The sequence below is a fragment of the Nycticebus coucang genome, chromosome 16, assembly GCF_027406575.1.
Source record: "Nycticebus coucang isolate mNycCou1 chromosome 16, mNycCou1.pri, whole genome shotgun sequence".
NCBI classification, from domain to species: Eukaryota; Metazoa; Chordata; class Mammalia; order Primates; family Lorisidae; genus Nycticebus; species Nycticebus coucang.
In genome coordinates this window covers 89,120,691-89,143,127 of record NC_069795.1, presented here as the reverse complement: position 1 = coordinate 89,143,127, position 22,437 = coordinate 89,120,691, and the positions used below count along the sequence as shown (strand labels likewise).

The 22,437-nt window shown below is 37.3% G+C and overlaps 1 protein-coding gene across 1 annotated transcript in view; it reads left to right on the top strand.

Annotated features, from left to right (window-relative positions):
* VPS8 (VPS8 subunit of CORVET complex) overlaps window positions 1-22,437 on the top strand; it is a 329,884-nt gene that overhangs the window by 217,448 nt on the left and 89,999 nt on the right. Inside the window, exons 39-42 of the mRNA XM_053565122.1 lie at window positions 3,203-3,245; window positions 7,464-7,567; window positions 16,963-17,044; window positions 17,680-17,762. Coding sequence (XP_053421097.1) covers window positions 3,203-3,245; window positions 7,464-7,567; window positions 16,963-17,044; window positions 17,680-17,762 — 312 coding nt within the window. The remainder of the gene's footprint in view (window positions 1-3,202; window positions 3,246-7,463; window positions 7,568-16,962; window positions 17,045-17,679; window positions 17,763-22,437) is intronic.

Here is a 22,437-nt window from a genome sequence, read left to right as displayed (position 1 = left end):
CATGCATGTCATTGACTATAGAGTTTAGTATTTCTTTGTGGTACTTTTTTTTTAAAAGGTACAAATTTACGTAAAGTAAAACACACATGCAGTGTGCCATTTGATGAGTTTTTAACAAATGTCTACATCTGTGTAACTCAAGTCCCTAACAAGATAGAGCTTATTACCTTCACCCCAGAAAGTTCCCTTCTGCTCCTTCATAGTCAGTTTCTGGTTTTTTTCACCGTCCAGTATCTTTTATGTAATTCTTCTTTCACTCAGCAGAATGTTTTTGAGGTTTATTTCTGTTGTGGCGTTTATTAGTACCTTTGTCCTTTTATTGCTGTGTGGTATGCAATTGTGTGGATGTGCATTGAATTGTTTATCCAGTCTCCTGTTGATGGATACCTGGGCTTTTTCTAGTTTTTGGCTCTTATGAATAAAGCTGCTATGATCACTTTTGTACAGGTCTTTTTGTACACAAATGTTTTCATTGCCCTTGAGTAAATACAAAGGAATGGAATTGCTGAGTCATGGGAGAGTTGTATAAGAAATTGTCAGACCTCTGTCCAAAGTGGTTATACCATTCTCACCAGTAATGTATAACAGGTTTTTGTGTAAGAGTTTTGCTTGCTCTGCATTCTCACCAGTGCTTTCTGTTCAGTAAATTTTTAAAAAATTTTTGCATCTAAAAAAAATTGTAAAATATACAATAGAAAGACTACCGAATTAGCCATTTTTAAGTATATAGTTCAGTGACATTAACTATAGTCACATTATTTTTTATGTATTCATTTATTTATTTATTTTTTGCAGTTTTTGGTTGGGGCTGGGTTTGAACCCGCCACCTCTGGCATATGGGGCCGGTGCCCTACCCCTTTGAGCCATAGGCGCCACCCTATAGTCATATTATGTTACAATTATCATCACCACCATTCATTGCTAACATACTTTCAACCTCCCACTCTGAAACTCTGTACCAAATAAACAATTAATCCCCATTCTCTGACCTACATCCAATCCCTAGAAACCACCATTCTGCTTTCTGAATCTGTGAATTTAGCTACTCCCTGTAACTCATGTAAGCAGAATCAAATAGTATTTGTCTTTATTTTCTTAGCAGATCTTAAGGGTTCTCCAACGTTGTAGCACATACTAGGATTGTTTTCCTTTTTAATGCTGAATTATATTCCATTATATGTAAATATCTCATCTTATTTGCCCAGTAATCCTTTAGTGGACAGCTGGGTTGCTTCCACCCCACTGTGGATAATCCTGCTTGGATTGTACAGATACCTTTTTGAGTCTCTGCTTTTATTTTTGGGGGATGTGTACCCAGATGTAGAATTGCTGGATCAAAGAGTAATTCTGTTTTTATTTTTTGAGGAACTGCCATACTATATTCCATACCAGCTATGCCATTTTATATTCCCACCAGTAATATGCAAGGGTTCCAATTTCTGTACATTCTTGTGAACACGCTTATTTTCTGGTGTGTGTGTGTGTGTGTTTAATAGTAGCCATCCTAATTGGTGTGAAATGGTATATCAGTTTTTTTAATATTGTCATCTTGCTAGGAATAGATTAGACTTGTCCTATTTATGTCAAAAAAATGTTCTATATGAGCTTCTATTCTGTTTCTAGCCACATGATTCTAAAACAGGCCAGGAAGAATAATCAAAGCAGAGGCTTCATGTAGGCTCCTGATCTCTTTTAGGAGAGGCAGGTGGATTGTCCGAGCTCATGGGTTAATTACCCCGACATCTCTTTTTTTCCTTGCCATTTATTTGTTGAAGATATCATACACCTAGTTATAAAGAATAAGTAAAACTATTTCTGGTATAGATGAGAGAAGGAGAAGCAGGAGATCCCCTAGGACAGTGATTTTCAACTGGTGTTCCATGAAGAAGGTCTTAGATGTGCTGCAAAAAATTTTTAAGATCATATAATTAAATTATTTTCAAAAGAAGTTGAAAGCACAGTAAGTATATTCTTTTTTTTTTTTTTACTCTTTTTGTTAATCTACATAATTTAAGTGTGCTGTGGAAGTTTAACTGCAGGTTCAGGTGTGTTGTGAGATAAAAAAGGTTGAAAAACACCGCCCTACATGTGGGAATACAAAGAAATATGGACCACTGAGAGCACCAGTAACTTTTCTAGGGCTTAGCTATATAATACATCAGCAGGTCCGTCTAGAAACAGGCTACAAGCAGATATGGACAGATTTTATAAGACACACTAAAGAATTGTGGCTTATGCTCTTGTCACTCGGGATCAACTGAAGGTTGTTAAGCAAGGCTTCATAAAGACTGCTCTGGTGACGGGGAGGATGGGGGCCAGGATGCAGAAAAGGGAGAGAGGAAACTGAAAACCGAGAAACTTGCAACAGTGCAAATCAATGCAGGCTTGAAGTGGGTGTGGCAGTGGTGATGGAGAGAGGAGGAGGGTGGATTAAAGAAGTTATTGATTATTTGCATATTGTACGAAGTGAGGGAGAGAGAATAGTTCATGATTTTAGCTTATCATTTATGATTTAAAATTCTATCACATTTAGCCTATAAGGAACCCCAAGAAGAGGAACAAATTTTAGATAGAAGGTATATTAGTGTCAGCTTTAGTGTACATTAAGAAGCCATTGGAATAGTAAGTGTGTCTAACAGTCTAGGATTTAATAAAACAACATCTAAGCCTGTGCCTTATACCATGGTGATAGACATGTCATGTGTTTTATTCCCACCTATCTAACCCATGCCCTTTCCTCACAGTTCAGTATGAGTTTTATTCCTTTATCCAAGGCATTCAGGGGTAGGGAACCTTAAGGCTCAGGTTCCCTAAATCCTGACCCTCATTACTATGCCTGAAAATTGTCAGTGATGACTGTGGTGGCATAACAGAAGCCGAAGCAGGCAGAATAAGTACCATTTTGTCGTTTGGGTCCCTTTCCACACAGCTGGCTATACTTTTTATATATACTGGGTTCACTTCTGAATTATAGTAAACCATTCTTAATAACCTTGTGGGTTTGGGGGGGGTGTTTACCTTTAAAATATGTTCATTCAAAGGCTGACATAGGAAGATGACTTAAGGCCCGGCATTCAGGCTTGGCAACAAAGTGGGACCCTGTCTCTGCAAAAATACATATGGGTATTTATATGTTTGGTGGGCAGAAATGTAAAGTGTTCCTTTTAACTCTTGTTAAAGTAAACTCTTTTTATCTCCTTAGCAACTACAGAGCAAACTTCAAGAGGTAACACATCAAAGTGAAAGTAAGTTCTTGAGTGTAGTTTCTAATTTTTTACACCCTGGATCTCATGTTTTAAAATATGTTGTTTAGGCTGGGTGTGGTGGCTCACACCTGTAATCCTAGCACTCTGGGAGGCCAAGGCAGGTGGATTGTCTGAGCTCATGGGTTCGAGACCAGCCTGAGCCAGAGCAAGACCCCATCTCTAAAAATAGCCGGGTGTTGTGGTGGATGTCTGTAGTCCCAGCTACTTGGGAGGCTGAGCCAAGAGAAGTGCTTGAGCCCAAGAGTTTGAGGTTGCTGTGAGGTATGACGCTACGGCATTCTACCAAGGGCGACAAAGTGGGACTCTGTCTCAAAATGCATAAATAAGTAAATAAATAAATAAAATATGATGTTGAATGAGGTGAATTTATTAATACATTGGCATATCTACATAATTACTGTTTATCCATTTCAATATGAATCCAAATTCTATTTAGTTTTCAAGAGTTCATAACAGAATATCATATAAACTGCTATAGCTTTGTGATGCTAATAGTGAATGGAGTAAAATATACAGAAAATTACGTACTAGTCATCAGTTATCTTTTGGTTATACTTTTGTACTTATGGTTTGTTTATATTTAAATGAGGTCCTCCCAAAAATTATTTTAGGATTATTATTTTAATGTGTCAAACAATAGCAAATTAGCCAAATTTTTAGTACTGAATTTACATAATTTTATTGCAAAACACTAAAACTTGACAGTTTAGAATCTCGAGTGGCTTTGTCACAGACGCATGGTTTCCACTGACTACCTTCTGATTCTTTAGCTCCCTAAACTGAAAATCTATACCCATTAGGCAATAACTCATCCATTTTACGTTCCCTCCTAGTCACCACCAGGCCAGGTCCCCAGCAACCACCATTCTACTTTGTGTTTCCACCATTCCTTTTCTGAATTTGATTACTCTAAGTATCACATATGAGTGCAGTCACACAATGTTTGTCCTTTTATGACAAGCCTGTTTCACTTAATGTAAAGTTTGTGAATGTTCCAGCATGTGTCAGAATTTCTGTCTGTTGAAGGCTGAATAATTTTCCATCATGTGTGTTACTATGTTTAGTTCATTCATCTTTTGATGGTTACTTGGGTTTCTTCTACTGTTTGGCCACTGTGAATAACGCTGCTGTAAACATGGGTGTACAAAAATCCCTTCAAGACACAGGTTTCAATTCTTTGGTGTATATAGCCAGAAATGGGATTGCTGGATCAAGTAGTAATTCTATTTTTAATTTTTTGAGGAATTTCCATACTGTTTTCCGTAGTGGCAGCATCATTTTACATTTCTACAAGTAGTGCATAAGGGTTCCAGTATCTTCATATCCTTGCCAACACTTTTTTTCTGTTTTTTTTTTTTGTTTGTTTGTTTTTTTGATAGTAGCAATCCTGATAGTTGTGTCTAATTATGGATTTGATTTGCATTTCTCTAATGATTAGTGATGTTGAGCACCTTCTTTTTTTTTTTCTTTTTTGGCTATTTATCTTCTTTGGAGAAATACCTGTTCAAGCCCTTCGCCCATTTAGTCAGGTGGTTTGTGTTCATATTTTTTTGATAGTTTCAAAATTGTTCTCCCCAAAGATTAGGGAATTACTTGACAGGTGATTTTTATTTTTAGATAAACATACCTCTTTAACATATATTTCTTTTGTCTACACATTTCCCTAATTCTCTGTAGTTTTTTGATGGTTGTGTCCTAGATGATATAGTCTGTGTTGTGTCTTAATCATTTAGCATTATTATATAAAATCTTCTTGAACCTCAGTAAACACTTGATTGACTTTTTTATATTGACATAGACTTGCACTATATTGATAGTCCACCTAGACACTTAATTATTATTTTTATACAGTCAGTATGGGTTCAATCAATTTAGATAGATTTGTTGCATTTTATATTTAAATTTTAGTGTTACAAGGACAACTTTTCCAGTCAGTACATGAAAGACAGAGGGAAAATTAAGTCTATTTCCCCAAAATCACTACAGTGATTCATAGGTGGTATGTCTAGAGGAGATGCCATTGTTTTGAATTCCAACGAGAATAAATTTTCTAGTAATAGTATCACGTCTGCCATGTACTTTCAGATTTAGTTTTGGCAGCATACTAAGATTATCCTTAATACATCCTTACACGATGTTTACACTTTTTATGAGAATTTTTGGAGGATTTGCTAATCATAAGACATTATGCTTAGTTCCTATGGGCTATACACAGACTACTAAAAAACCGCAGTCTCATGAAGGAAACAGATATATAAATGAAAACTTTTTTTTTTTTTTTGAGATAGAGTCTCTGTCACCCTCAGTAGAGTGCCATGCCATCATAACTCACAACCTCAATCTCCTGGGTTTGAGCGATCTTCTTGCTTCTGCCTCCTGAGTAGCTGGGACTACAGGCATCTGCTACAACACCACTAGTTTTCTTCCTATTTTTAGTAGAGACAGGGATGTCAGTCTTGCTAAGGCTGGTCTTGATTCCTGAGCTTAAGCAATCCCCACCTCAGCCTCCCCGAGTGCTAGGATTATAGGCGTGAGCCATGGGGCCCAGCCTCTTTTCTTTCTTTCTTTTTTTTTCAGTCATAGTCTCACTCTTAACTCTTGGGCTCAATCAATCCTCTTGCCTCAGTCTCCCAAGTAGCTGGGAAATACAGATGCCCATCACAATGCTGGGCTAATTTTAGAGACTGCGTCTTACTCTTTCTCAGGCTGGTCTCAAACTCCTGAGCTCAAGCAATCCTGCCTCCTTAGGCGTGAATTATCACGCCCACCTAAATAAAAACTTTTAATGCAAGTGGAATGGAATGTTATGAAAGGTACGATGAGAGTAGAAAAGGAGTATGGATACTTAGGGAACTCTTTGTTACCCAGGAATCAGAGTTTTTTGGAACTCTTATGCAGAAAGACTGGATGAGTAGGAGTTTGATAGACAAAAGCAGGGAAAGGATGTCTAGGCTGAGGAAAACATCAGCATGAAAGTGCCTGGCTAGTAACCTCAGGGAATAAGAAATAATCTGAGCACGGTTAAACTTTACTATTTTCTTCATGTCAGAGACTTGCTTATTATATTCTATTTTTAAGAATTAGGAATTTTTTATGTTTTTTGTTGTAGGGAATGATCTGGATGTTAAATGTCCTAGAAGAGTCTGTTGCCGTAGTGCAGTGAGATGATTAGGAGCTCCGCCAGGGTAGAAGTTGTGTGGATATGTGAGTGTGGAAAGTAGAATCAGCAAAAATTTGCAGTTTGTTTGAATGTGTGGGATAGAAGAGAGGAAGCTTCAAAGATGATTTATAAACTGGTTGACTCAAAGATGATGACTCCATTAACTTATGGAAAGGAGAAGCACATTTGAAATTAGAAAAATAAGTTGGATTTTGCTCATATGAAGGTCATAGTAGGGCCGGGCATGGTAACTCACACCTGTAATTCTAGCATTCTGGGAGGCCAACGCGATCGGATTGCCTGAGCTCACAGGTTTGAGACCAGCCTGAGCCAGAACAAAATCCCATCTCTAAAAATAGCTGGGTGTTATGGCAGGTGCCTGTAGTCCCAGCTCCTTGGGAGGCTGAGGCAAGAGAATCTCTTGAGCCCAAGAGTTTGAGGTTGCCGTGAGCTATAATGCCACAGCACTCTCCCGAGGGCGACTTCTCTCTGTCTCAAAAAGAAAAAAAAAATCTATAACATTTAGCCTATTAATGAGATGAATGTCCAGGGTTATTAGAAAATTCAATGTGCAGATTTTGAACAGAATAAAGGCTGGAGGTATGTATTCTAAGTATTAACAAAGGTGTGAGAATTGAAACTATAAAAATGTCTGGAATCATTGTAAAAATGAAGAGAAAAGGGCTTCAGGTAGTATCTTGAGGGAATACCCACATTTACGAAATAGAGGAAGAGAAAGGTGAAGGATAATCTCTTGGTTCCCTAACCCACAGACAGATGATTAGGGACTTTTTCATAGCTAACGTATATTGAAATGCTGAGTATGATGAGCTCTGTATGTACTATGGGAAACTCCATTATATAGAATGACCCTGTTTTTAATCTACTAAACCTTGGTATCAGGTTTTATGGATGAATATATATATAATGGAAAACTAAAATGATGCAAATTTAAAAAGGAGTTTATTTTTTCACAGAAACTCTGAGATTATCCTTAATATATCCTTACATGATGTTTACACTTTTTCTGAATCTAGATACCAAAGAGGATCCCTCACTGAAGGATGTTGAAGATACTATGGTAGAGACAATTGCTCTTTGCCAGAGAAATTCTCATAATTTGAACCAACAGCAGCGAGAGGTAGGAGAATGACTATTTACACATTTAAAAGCCTGTTCTTACCTGAAACTAGGAATTAATTCTATTTCCACTGCCCTCTTAGCCACCTGAGTTTAATTCAACTGAATTTTAATCACTTTTTAGTGTTCCCAGGAGTGTAAGACTCCTAACGTTATTAGCAGGCTGAAAGAGTGTGTGGCCTCTTTGTTCTTACAAAAGGCTTTATATTCTCAGATCTGACTAAGCTGCAAAAAGTAAAGTGCATGAATACTAGATTTCTCTGTTCTCTTTGGACTGAGAGTTTATGTATTCCATGTAGTGGTACCATGGATGTGTCGTCATTTATCATCTCTCTATTTCCTGTGGGTGAAAGTGAGCATGAACAACAGAGGGAAAGCTCTCAAGGGACGCAGAGAAAGCTGAGAAAAGGTCAAGGAAGGCGCCGGCCCCATGTATCTGGGGTGGCAGTTTCAAGTGTGGCCTCAGCCAAAACTGAAAAAAAAAAAAAAGGTCAAGGAAGGCTAGGATCTCAGCTCATTAGCATAACCTGGCGAGCTTTCAAAAATTGCGTTTCTCAGGCTGTACCCCAGATCAATTAAAGTTTGCGTTCCGGGGCTGCAGCTTAGACATCAGTATGTTGTAAAGCTCCATACATAATTCTGATGTACAGCCAAGGTGGAACCACTGCTCTAACAGATCCCACATGCACAAGGGAAGAAATCAAAACTGAAGGACGTATAGTTGGGTACCAGGTGCAGGTGGGAGTTACAGAAGTGAAGCAGAAACTAAGGGGGTGAGATGTGATTTGATAGTTATATTCTGTAGTCACTTTAGAAAGTTAAGTTATATCATGATATGGCTTAATACCTCTATGCCTGCCCTTTGGGCTTGGGCTGCTGACTTGCCACTGCCCAGCCACTTACCACTGCCTGGGTTTTTGAAATGGGAAACAGGGTTAATTTTTTATGTATATTTAGCTATGCTTGTTACAATGAAAATAATAAATCTTGATATATTTTCTGTTTTTATCAGATGGGTAAGTTTCTCCTTGAAGTTTTTCTCAAGGAGTTTTCAGGATTACAAATTATAAACATTCTTTAGAATATAAATTGTATAAAACAAATTTATATATGGATGTGAAAATTTTTTTGTGAAATGGTACCCACTCAGAGTTTTTTTAAATTTTGGAAAGAAGTTTGGAGAATACCCAAGGAACTAAAAGTGGACCTACCATTTGATCCTGCAATTCCTCTACTAGGTATATACCCAGATGATCAAAACTCATTTTACAACAAAGACATTTGCACCAGAATGTTTATTGTGGCCCAATTCATAATTGCCAAGACACAGAAATAGCTCAAGTGCACATTGACCCACGAATGGATTAACAATTGTGGTAATATATACACCATGGAATACTATGCAGCCATAAAAAGATGAAGACTTCATATCTTTTATGTTTACCTAGATGGAGCTGGAACATATTCTTCTTAGTAAAGTATCTCAAGAGTGGGGAAAAAAGTATCCAATGTACTCAATACTACTATGACATCAATATATAATCACCAACACATTCATACGAATGGTAAAACGTAACTATAGTCCAGAAAGTAGGAGGGAAGAGAAGGGAGAGGGGAGCGGGGGAGGGGTGGGGGCATCAGGAGAAGGAAGGGTATTTAGGGGGACCTCACCTAATGTGCATAATGCAATAGTACGTTTAAAAACTATTAATAAAAGAGTATAATTGTCTTACCATAACAAATAAGTAAGTGAGGTGATGGATGTGTTCATCAGTTCGATGTAAGCATTTCACATTGTATGTCAAATAAGTACACTGAACCCCATAAATGCATCGATGTACACAGTTATGATTTAATAAAATAAATTAGTTAAATAAAACAATTTAAAAAATCATATAATACAGAAAGTTACACAGAAGAATGTTTTTAAAATTATAATATATTCATCCATCACCCAGAATTAACGATCATTGTTATTTGATAAACATCATTCTAAATAGTTTTTGTCTGCCCCAATTTTAGAGAAATTGGACCAATAATGCTTGTTCTTAAAAATACAATACCACTCTCCTACAGGAAGCTTATGTAAAACTGAAGAATTTCTTTTTTTGTTGGGTTTTTCTAATTGATAATAAATATGTACATATTTATGGGTTACACGTGATATTTTGATAGTAGCATACAATGGGTAATGATGAAATTAGCGTATTTAGGATAGCTGTCACCTCAAACATTTATCATTTCTTTCTGTTGGGAACATTTCAACTCTTCTCCTATACCTATTTTGAAAAATACAATGAATTGTTAATTGTAGTCACCCTACTGTGTTATCTAATCGTATCTTGTGCCCATTAAGCCATTCTTCCTTCATTACTCTACCCCCACCCTCCCCAGCCTCCAATAATCATCAGTCTACTCTCTACCTCCATAACATCAACTTTTTTAATTCCCACATGAGTGGGAACATGCGATAATTATCTATCACATGTAACGTGCAAAGGTACAATATTTGTATTTCTATGCCTATCTTATTTCCCTTAACATAATAACCTCCAGTTTCATCCATTTTGTCCTTTTTTATGACTGAGTAATATTCCATTATGGATATATATATATATATATATATACCATTATTTTCTTTATTCACCTGCTGATGAACACCTAGATTGATTCCATATCTCTAGGCTATTGTGAGTAGTGTTATAATAAACATGGGGTCCAGGTTTATACTGATTTTCTTTCCTTTGGATAAATACCTAGTAGTAGGATGGCTGGATCATTTGGTAGTTCTGTTTTTAGTTTCTTGAGGAACCCCCGTACTGTTTTCCGTAATGACTATACTAATTTACATTTCTATCAACAGTGCGCAGCATTCCCTTTTCTCCACAAATTGACCAACATTCTGCCATCTTTTGGATAATAGCTTTTCTCACATATGTGAAATGATATCATACTATGGTTTTGATTTCTATTTCCATGATGATTAGTGATGCTGAGCAATTTTTTATATACCTATTAGCCAAAGGCCTTTTGTATGTCTTTGAGAAATGCCAATTCATGTCTTTTATCCACTTTTTAATGGGATTATTTGGGGGATTTTGCAGTTTGCATTCCTTGTATATTCTAGATACTAGTCCCCTGTTGGATGAGTCACTTGTAAATATTCCATTCTACGTGTTACCTCTTTACTGTCTTTGCTGTACAGAAGCTTTTTAGGTTAATATAGTCTCATTTGTCTGTTTTTTGTTGCAAGTGCTTTTAAAGTCTTAATCATAGATTTTTACCTATACCAATGTCCTGAAGTGTTTCTCCTGTGTTTATTCCAGTAATTTTATAGTTTTGGTTCTTATATTTGAGTCTTTAGTATGTTTTGAGTTGATTTTTGCATACTATGAGAAGTAGGGGTCTAGTTTCATTCTTTTGTATTTGGATAGCAGCATTTATTAAAGAAGGTATCTTTTCCATAAATTCTTGGTGTCTTTGTCAGAAATCTATTGGCTGGATGGGCATGGTGTTTCACACCTCTAATCCTAACACTCTGAGAAGCCAAGGTAGGTGGATTGCTTGCGCTCAGGAGTTCAAGACCAATCTGACTAAGAACAAGATCCTGTCTCTACTAAAAACTAGCTGGGTGTAGTGGTGTATGCCTATAATCCTAGCTACTCAGGAGGCTGAGGCAAGAGATTGCTCAAGCCAGGAATTTGAGGGCAACTACCCAGGGCAACGGAGTGAGACTCTGTCTCAAAAAGGAAAAAAATAAAATAAAATAAAGAAATCAGTTGGCTGTAAATAGATGGATTTATTTCTGGGTTCTCTATCCTGGTTTCACTGGTTTGTGTGCCGGTTTTCCTAACAATAACATGCTGTTTTGGTGACTGTATCCTTGTAGTGTATTTTGAAGTTTGGTAATGTGATGATGGCTCCAGCTTTGTTATTTTTGATCAGGATCCCTCTGACTATCTGGGGGTCATTTGTGGTTCTGGATGAGTTTTAAGATTGTTTTTTCTACTTCTGTGAAAAATGTCGTATTTTGACAAGGATTGCATTGAATCTTTATATTTCTTGACATTTTTAATTGGTTGTTTTGACAATATTAATTCTTCTAACCCATGAACATGAGATGTCTTTCCATTTTTTTTTTTTTTTTTTTTGTAGAGACAGAGTCTCACTTTACTGCCTTCGGTAGAGTGCCATGATGTCACGGGACTCACAGCAACCTCTAGCTCTTGGGCTTCCGCAATTCTTCTGTCTCAGCCTCCTGAGCAGCTGGGACTACAGGTGCCCACCACAATGCCTGGCTATTTTTTTGGTTGCAGTTATTTGTGCCCTCTTCAGTTGTTTTCCTTAGTGGTTTTTGGTTTTCCTTGTAGAGATCTTTCAGCTCCTTGGTTAAATTTATTCTTAGGTATTTTAAATGTTTTGTAGCTGTTATAAATGAGATTACTTTCCTGTTTCTTTCTTGGCTAGTCCAGAGAAAAGTTACTGATTTATTTATCTTGATTTTATGTCCTGTACCTTTACTGAATTCATTTATCACCTCTAAGAGCTTTTCAGTGGAGTCTGTAGGATTTTCTGCATATAAAAATCACAGCATTTGCAAAGAAGGACAATCTGACTTCTCTTCAATTGGAATGCCTTTTCTTTTTTTTTTTTTTGCTCAATTGCTTTGACTAGGCCTTTCAATTGAGTAAGAGTTGAATAAAAGTAATAAAGTGGACATCTTGTTTTGTTTCAATTTTTAAAGGAAAAGGTTTAAGCTCTTCCCTGTTTAACATGATGTTGGCTGTGGGTTTGTCATATATGCCTAATTTGTAGAGAGTTTTTATCATTAAGAATGCTGAATTTGAGCGGTGCCTGTGGCTCAAGGAGTAGGGTGCCGGTCCCATATGCCAGAGGTGGCGGGTTCAAACCCAGCCCCGGCAAAAAAAAATCACACACAAAAAAAAAAGAATGCTGAATTTTATCATATGCCTTTTCTGTCTTTTGAGATGACCATAACAAATGACCATTTGTTCTTCATTCCATTAATGTGGTATACCACATTGATCTGTGTATGTTGAACCGTTCTCGCATCCTAGGATAAATCACACTTTATCGTGGTGTATTACAGTTGACCCTAGAACAATGTGAGAATTAGGGGTACTAACCATCCATGTAATCAAAAATTTGCATGTAACTCTTGACTTCCCCAACACTTTAATTAGTAATATCCTATTGTTCACTGGAAGTCCTACTGATAACAGAAAGAGTCTATTAACACATATTTTATATATTATATGTATTATTACTATATTCTTATAATAAAGTAAGGTGGATTTATTAAGAAACCATAAACAAGAGAAAGTGTATTTTCTATTTATTAAATGTAAGTGGGTCATCGTAAAAGTACTCATCTAACTTATATCTTCATGTTGGGTAGGCTAAAGAGGAGAAGACGGGTTGATCTTGGTGTTTCAAGGGTGGCAGAAGCAGAAGAAACTCCATGTAAAAAGTGGACCCATGTAGGTGTAGGTGAAACCCACATTGTTCAAGAATCAGTTATATGTTTTTTTGATGTGCTAGATTTGGTTTGCTAGTATTTTGTTAAGTATTTTTGCATGTATGTTCATCAGGGATACTGGCCTATAGTTGTTTGTGTGTGTGTCCTTATCCGTTATGTAATGCGGGCTTTGTAAAATAAGTTAGGAGCGATTCCATTCTCTAACTTTTTTGTAATAGTTTGAAAAGAATTGATTAGCGCTTCCTTAAAAGTTTAGTGGAATTCATCAGTAAAGCCATCTGGTCCTGGGCTTTTCTTTCTCAGGAAACGTTTTCAGTTCAACCTCATTGCTTATTTTTTGTCTATTCAGATTTTCTAATTTTCCCTAATTCCCTTGGTAGATTGTATGTGTCTAAGAATTTATCCATTTCCTCTAGGTATGCCAATTTTTAGTGTATAGTTGTTCATAAGAGTCTCAAATGATGCTTCATATTTCTGTTGTATCAGTTGACTCCCTTTTCATTTCTGATTTTATTTTTGAGTCATCTCTCTTTTTTTGTTCTTGGTTAGACTAACTAGTAGTTTATCCATTTTGTTTTGTTTTATTTTTTATAGAAACAGGCTCTTACTCTACTGCTCAGGCTAGAGTGCAGTGGTTCCAGCACAGCTTACTGTAACCCCGAACTCTGGGCTCTCACAATTGTCCCCTTTCCCTCCCTAGTAGCTAGTACTGCAGGGAGGCACCACCATGCCTGGCTAATTTTTATTATTTTTTATAGAGATGCGGGTCTCAGTTTTTGTTTCCCAAGCTGGTCTCAAAATCCTGGCCTGTAGCAATTCTCAAAGTGCTAGAATTACAGGAGTGAGCAACCATGCCTGTCCTCAATTTTGTTTTATCTTTTCAATAAGCCAACTTTTTCTTTCTTTGATCCTTTTCATTATATGTTTTTTAAACCTCTGTTTTGTTGTGTTCTGCTCTAATCTTTATTATTTCTTTTCTTTTACTAATTTGGGGTTTGGTTCTTGCTTTGTTAGTTCCTTGAGGCACATCATTAGGTTGTTTATTTGAAATGTTTCTACTTTTTTGATGTAGGGATTTATTGTTATAAAATTCCTTCTTAGCACTGCTCTTGTTGTATTTCCATGTATTAATATTTGCACAGTTTCCAGAGTTAGTCTTTGTTATTGATTTCTAGTTGTATTCCATTGTGATCTGAGAAAAGACTTGATATGATTTCAGTTTTTGTAAATTTGTTGAAACTTATCTTTGGCCGGATGTGTGGTTTACCCTGGAGAATGCTCTGTGCCCTGATGAGAAGAACGTGTCTTCTACAGCTCTTGGATGAAATGTTCTGAAAATGTCATTTCGGTCCTTAGGTCTAAAGTGCAGTTTAAATCCAGTGTTTCTTTCTTGGTTTTGTGGCTAGGTAATCTAATGCTGAGAGTGGGATTTGAATATTGAAGTCCCAACAGTTGTGGCTGGCTGGGTCATAGAGCAGGCAAGGTACTCTGTTTCTCAATCAGAATAAGAAAAGGTTGAGGATATATGAAGGAACCCTACACTATCTAAAAATAAAGTACAAAATTAAAAGTTCATGAGTACTAAATAAAATAAATAAAAATTTCAATAAAATAATTACCAGTATTTAACAGTTAAAACAGGTATCTGATATTTTGTGATGTGGGCCTTTCTTACTGGGGTTAGATGATATCTCAGGGTGGTTTTGGTTTGCATTTTTCACTAGCACAGATGTGGAGAGAAAGGAACACTTTTACCCTGCTGGTGGGACTGCAAACTAGTACAACCTTTTTGGAAGGAAGTATGGAGAAACCTCAAAGAACTCAAGCTAGACCTCCCATTTGTTCCTGCAATCCCATTACTGGGCATCTACCCAGAAGGAAAAAAATCCTTTTATCTAAGGATACTTGCACTAGATCGTTTATCGCAGCTCAATTCACAATCGCCAAAATGTGGAAACAACCTAAATGCCCCCCAATCCAGGAATGGATTAACAAGCTGTGGTATATGTATACCATGGAATACTATTAGCCATTAAAAAAATGGAGACTTTACAGCCTTTATATTAACCTGGGTGGAAATGGAACACGTTATTCTTAGTAAAGCATCACAAGAATGGAAAAGCATGAATCCTATGTACTCAATTTTGATATGAGGACAATTAATGACATGGTGGGGGTGGAGTAAGGGAGAGCAGAGAAAGAGAGAAAGAGGGAAGGGGATGGAGGAAAGGAGGAGGAGAGAAGAAAGGAGGGAGGGGTAGGGGTCTCGGTGTGTGACACAACTTTTGGGGGTAAGGCACAATTGTAAGAGGGACTTTACCTAACAAATGCAATCAATGTAATGTGGTTTCTTGTACCCTCAATGAATCCCCAACAATAAAAAACAAAAAACAAGTATCTGAAGAATTTAAAGAGGTACACAAAACATTAGCAGGGTAAAATAAAACCCTTTAACCTCAGTTGGGGGCGGATAAAGCCTTCTTAGTAGAGCTCCTAAGTGGCAGTTCATTCACCAAGTAGGGAGAGGTCTGTTGGACCCTTAGCCTTGTCCGCTTTGCCTTAAACCACTCCTATATGTGTCTTAATTGCCAGGCCAGTTCTGTACTATCCGGTAGGGGCTACAGAACTTGTCCTGTCTGTAATTAGCTCCTCTTGTCCTGATCTGTCAAACCGACTTTTCTTCCTGTCTACTGGATGTTTCAGCAGTAGGTTCCTCCCAAGGTACTGGGTTAGAGCATTTGTAAAGCATTATCCAACACATGTTTCAAATGTTAAAATATATTCTATTTTTTTTTTTTGTTTGTTTGAGATAGACTTATTATGTCGCCCTCGGTAGAGTGCTATGGTGTCACAGCCCACAACAACCTCAAACTCTTGGGCTTAATTAAGCAATTCTTTTGCCTCAGCCTCCCAAGTAGCTGAGACTACAGGTACCTGCCACAACGCCCAGCTAATTTTGTTGTTGTTGTTTGGCAGGCCCAGGCAGGGTTCTGGTGTATGTGGCTGGTGCCCTAGGCACAGAGCCATAATTCTAAGCCAAAATATATTCTCTTGAGTAATCAATTTCCTATCTTAAGTGAAGATCATACCTACAGTATATATATTCTCTTGAGTAATCAATTTCCTATCTTAAGTGAAGATCATACCTACAGTATAAAGTTAATATAATATTTTTTTTAAAAAATGTAAGGAATTTAATATAGTTATTTAATGTATTATTTAACATAATAGTAATAAATAAATGACATGGGGGATAACATTAATTGAGATGTAACCTCCCTTTCCTGGTCTGTGATGACTTAGGAAATATAAAACAGTGTTTGATATGACAAAACTTTAGGTAACCTGTGCTCATTTATCTTGGTTGACATAGGTAAAGAAAAATTGAGTGTAGAGCCAGTTACCATGGGGGTTGATTATTTCTTTCTGCAGCACATAGGGTTATTTTTAACTTTGTTTACACCAGAGGAGATAAGAACCTAACAAGAAGCTTGTCCTTGGCCATCTTTGAAGCTCCCCTTTCCTGAGACATAAGATTACAGTCCCAAAGTTTAGATTTAACTTCAGTCTCCTTCTGTTTCCCAGGGCTTCATGATAAAGGTATCTGTTCTAGCTACGGTCTCTGCCTTTTATTGTCTTTTCCCTTCCCAGTCAAATGTTTCTTTTTTCTGATTGCTACTGACAAATATAAGTGAGAAGTATGTTTCTTCCCCCCTGTACCCTGATTAATAATGTGGGTACATACAATTAGGTTGCACTGTTTGCATTTGTAAGGTAAAGTCCAAGTTGTACTTGTGAGAGATACATTTCAACCCATAAAACACTTTGCTGATGTTCATTATTCTTCAAAATAACGGAGCACTTTTGTTTTTCTGTTATTTCCTCTGACATGGTAGGCACTGTGGTTTCCACTATTGGAGGCAATGATGGCACCTCAGAAGCTGTCCAGTTCAGCTGTACCTCATCCACACGTGGAAGGTAAGTTCATGAGAACGATGTCACCTGTATCATCAGTCTCATTGTTATCTGTAAAAACCATAATTATGATCTCAGTATCTTTTTTTTTTTTTTTTTTTGTAGAGACAGAGTCTCACTGTACCGCCCTCGGGTAGAGTGCCGTGGCGTCACACGGCTCACAGCAACCTCTAACTCTTGGGCTTACGCGATTCTCTTGCCTCAGCCTCCCGAGCAGCTGGGACTACAGGCGCCCGCCACAACGCCCGGCTATTTTTTTGTTGCAGTTTGGCCGGGTCTGGGTTTGAACCCACCACCCTCGGCATACGGGGCTGGCGCCCTACTCACTGAGCCACAGGCGCCGCCCTATGATCTCAGTATCTTATTTTAACATTTTCCTTAATGAAACCATATTGTGGTGTCAATCTCGTCTTTCAGTTTTAATTCTCTCTGTTGTGCCATTTATTTAAATTATTGTGCATAATAGTTGTCTTAGCAATTTCTATAATTTATCTTAAATAGTTGTAGCCTTTGGAACTTAACTTTGCTAGGTCGGCTACGTTTCTAAGAAGCTGTATAATTTCACTATTTTCCCCTAACTTACAAGAACTGAGAACTCTTATTTTAAAACTAACCTTAATATTATTTTATAATCACAGCCCTAAAATCTTTGACCATGCAAGTTCTGAACAGCATGGCAGCATTTATTGCCCTTCCTTCAATCTTGCAACGAATTTTACAGGTAAGTTAAAAGGGGAGGAAAATTAAATGTTGATCAATTTAAACTAGTATTTTAGTTATGTATAAATAACAGCAAATTGAGCTATGTTTAAAAATCTCAAACTTAATGCAGCTAATTTTTGGCATAGCTGTATATCTAACTTATGTCCCTCATCCTTGAATCTTTTCTTATCAGTTCATTGGTAAGATGAGTTTGCCTGACATAAGCTTGTAACCTTCAGTTAGGGTGTTCAGCCTCCAGGTGTTCACTGTCCCCTGAGGATTCAGGTGCACAGGTTTCCTGTGGGTGGCAAACTGAGAGAGAATTATCATTTATTTCTGGTTGACTATGCTTTTTAGATCAAAAGAAGATAAACTAAAAATTAAATTAATACAGGCATTTCTTGATCATTGATTGTTATTTGAGTTTTCTAATTCATCCTAGAACTATTTTTGTTTTGAGGACTCATCCCTAACTCTAAATTCTAGTTGGCTTTGTGCCTAAAGCCTTTGTAGGAAACAGCATTCCAGCTCGTTTCTTGTAGCAAAAAGGCCTGAACTTTTCTAACATCATCAAAAGCAAATGCTAAAAATACACTAAGATGTATTTTTAGAAAAACTGGTGAGCATTCTTGGAGAAGCAGTAGAAGTTATACTTAGAATCCATTTTGTCTTCTCTCATTTTGTACAGTTTGGAGACACACCAAAAACAAACAAAAAACAGTAAGATGATGCCATTGGTCTTTATAATTTTCAAATGATTTTTATTCAGTTATGACCATCCCTATCAGCTCTTTTAAGACTCTACGCTCTATTTCCCACTTTGTACTAAGCCTCTGGACCTCTACTGATAAAGACCAATGCATCCAGCAGTCTTTCTGTTAGACACACTGCCACTTACAATGTATTTTTATAAATATTTTCTCATTTGGTCTTAGTACCCAGCATGTGTTGAATAATTCTTCGCTATAGCCTACTTCTTATAACCATTTTAAAACACATTAATCATAAGGTTTTTAATCATATATAAAATACAGGTAATAGCTTCATAAGGCAGAAAGTAAATTAAAAAAAAGTAAATTCTAAAGTTAAAAGTGGGTTGTTTCGGCTCAGCGCCTGTGGCTCAAGTGGCTAAGGCACCAGCCACATACACCTGAGCTGGCAGGTTTGAATCCAGCCCGGGCCCGCCAAACAACAGTGACAGCTGCAACCAACAAATAGCCGGGCGTTGTGGCCGGTGCCTGTAGTCCCAGCTACTTGGGAGGCGGAGACAGGAGAATCGCTTGAGCCCAGGAGTTGGAGGTTGCTGTGAGCTGTGATGCCAAGGCACTCTACCCAGGGTGACAGCTTGAGGCTCTGTCTCAAAAAAAAGTGGATTGTCTCTGTATACATTTTGCTTTATGTTGAGCTTTAACCTCATGATATGTAAATTATAACAAAAAAATCTATCTTTCCCTTGGCAAAACATATGTTTATTAGAAGTTTTGTATTTCAAGATTTTGGAATCCAAAAGTCTTTTGATATTTGAAAAATTTTAATCTGAGTTATATAGGCATTCATTGTCATTGTTTTTTTTATCATTTTCTACTTTCAGTGGTTAACTGCCACTGATTAGGAGGGCATGCTAATTCTCAAGATTCTATACTTCCGTGTTTCTGATTGCTATATTAACTCTCCCTGATATTTGTTCAGCACAAATATGTTCTCATTTGAATCTCACAATAATATGTTGAGGTAGGTAGGGCTACTGTAAACATTTCTGCTGACAAAGGAGGGAACTGAAGCATAGAGATGTCAATTGTCTGGCCTATCTTTAGTAAGAACCTGGACTAACAAGTCTCCTGTTTCCTAATTTATGTTCTTTTCTATTACATCCTGTAAGCTTTTGTCATTTGTTTTAGTCTTTGGTCTTTTGAGGAGCTAATTAATTACTTTATTAATTATGTGTTACCCTGGTACCTATATAGTTGAAAGGCACAATTCTTTGCCCATAAGAGCTATTATACGAGAGACGAAAAATTTTCTGATATGGCTATTCAGAGGGCTCTGTGCAAGTATAGTGGCCACCTATAGGTTTGTCTTCTCTGAAGCCCGTGTAGGATAATTGCTATGTCTATATCCCTACACTCAGCCCACATGATAATAGCAGGATCAGCCATAGGAAAGCATGCCCCTGCTTCCTGGCTTCACGTGATTGACCCAGGGTGGGCAGCTGACCTAAACAGGGCTAGTAGGTGTCCCTTCAGGAAATTTTACCACTGAATTTGAGAAGAACATACAAGTCTCTTTTTAGGTCTCTGGATTATATCAGGTACAAATTTCATCTGACAATGACTGCTTTTCAATTACATGAACTAGAATAATGAAAAAGAATGATCTACAGAGAGGAGAGGAATAAAGAGGACGCACAAAGAGAATAGACAAGATGCATAAAGGGGGTGCAAGACATGTACCCCATGAAAGAAGACCACATGGAGAAAATTCTGAACGGCACTCAAGGCCCTCATCGTAGTTCTTTGGGCTTACCTGCATTCCTTTGCTCAGATCCTTGAAATACCCTAGTACCTTTACAGCAATTGTCTTTTTTGAATAAGTTAGACTGAGTTGAATTTCTGAACATATATAGCCAAAGAAGTACCAATAAAAGCAAATATTTGAAGCAGGCAAGTGAATTTGGAAAGATTTCCTAGAGAAGGAATTATCTAAGCTGAATCTTAAAGAGCAAAGGAATCAGAGAAAGAAAGGGGATAGGATTATTCTAAGCAGAGAGAACTAAGACTTTGAGTTGAAAACATGGTACATTGAGGAGTTGCAGGTGTTTTAAGAGTTCTTGGAGCATAGGATGAAAAGAAAGCAGAATTGCCGAGCTGAAATTTGAGAGACAGGCTGAGACTGTGTCTTTAATTGCTTTGTAATCCATGGTGAGGACTTTGAATTTTATTCTAAAATCAATAAGTTGTCCTCAAGATTTTAAATAGAAGGATGATGAAATGAGGTTTTTCTTTAGAAAGATCACTCATTTTGCATTATACAGGATAAATGGGAAGCAATCAAGACTGCAGGCAAAAAGATACCTTGAATATAGTACGTACTCCAACTTTGCTAATTGGGTTAAACAGAATGGAGTGTATACAGTGGATTTGGAAATTAGTTAAATGATAGGATCCATTGGGCTCTTGCTGTTTAAATGTAGAACACTAAAAGAACCTAGTTAATCCCCTGATCTCAGGTTCACCTGGCTAAAGTGAGCAGTGAAGGAATAACCCAGAGAGAGCTTAAGGAAGAGGTAAGCAATGGAGATATATAGACTTGGAAGTCTGCAACATAGAAGTGGTAGTTAAATTCTTAAAACTAGATGAATTTTATGAGGCAGTGAATGAGCAGAGAAAGCAGAAGGACAAAGACGGAGTTCTAGGAAAGTCTCAGAGTCAGATCTATCTGCCTATTTTTGATTATGGTTGGAATATAAAGACCTTAAGAGATAAGGCTATACTTTGCCTAGGGCTCTATCATCATCACCTATCCCAGAGACACCTAACATATAATACGTACTCAGTAACATTTCTAGAGTGAATAAAAATCAAGGATGGAGGAATCCCACTTCTGGCTAAAATAGAGTAATAGAGATTGGATCTACCCTCCTTAAAACAACCCCAAACTGAACAAAAGATATGAAATAGTGATTTTCAAGTAGTGGTTATTTTATAATAAAGAACAGTGATTCCTGAGAGACAGGAAATAAAGTATGTCCTATATTTGCCCTAGCTTCATATCTTGAGAAAGTTTCTAGGCAATAGTGCCGCAAGGGGGCTCCCAAGCAACTTTCAGCATACTTCAGGAAATGGAGCTGAAGACTCATGGCGGCAAGATTTTGCAGAGAAAGTACCAGGAGAGAATTACAAAAAGATCTCTGGGGATGTGAAGAAGGCCCCCCTCAAGTATTAGCACTTGTATATAAGGAAACTACCCAAGAGCATTTGAGGGAACAATACTCATTATGCAAGAATAGTGATTTTTTTTTTGCCAGCAAGACTGGAAAACTTCGTAACTCCAGGATATTGAGTTTGCAGAAGTACTCAGTAGTGGGAAACAGCCCTTCATGGCTCCAGTAATGCCTTATAAATCTTAAAAATGAGACCTGTTTCCAAGTAACTGCATCCCAAATCAAAGCTTGAACATCTCAGGAATACAAAATTACCCAAGACTCAATAGTGTAAAATTTACAGTGTGTAATAGTCAAAACTTGCAGAGCAGTTGGAAAATGAAACTGAGATATGACACAGATATTAGAATTAGCAAAGACATCAAAACAGAAGAAAAAGATTAGTGAGTTTGAAGACATAGCAATACAAATTATAGAAAATGAAACAGAAAAATGAATTAGAAAAAAGTAAGTTGTCAGTTAGCTGTGGCTCAGTTTCAAGCAGCCCACCATATGTGTACTTGGAATTCTGAAAAAGGAGTCAGCAGAAAAAAACAAAAACTTTTTTTGCAATGATAATAGTTGCAGTTTTGGCGGCGCCTGTGGCTCAGTGAGTAGGGCACCGGCCCCATATGCCGAGGGTGGCGGGTTCAAACCCAGCCCCGGCCAAACTGCAACAGAAAAATAGCCGGGCGTTTTGGCACGCGCCTGTAGTCCCAGCTGCTCAGGAGGCTGAGGCAAGAGAATCGCGTAAGCCCAAGAGTTAGAGGTTGCT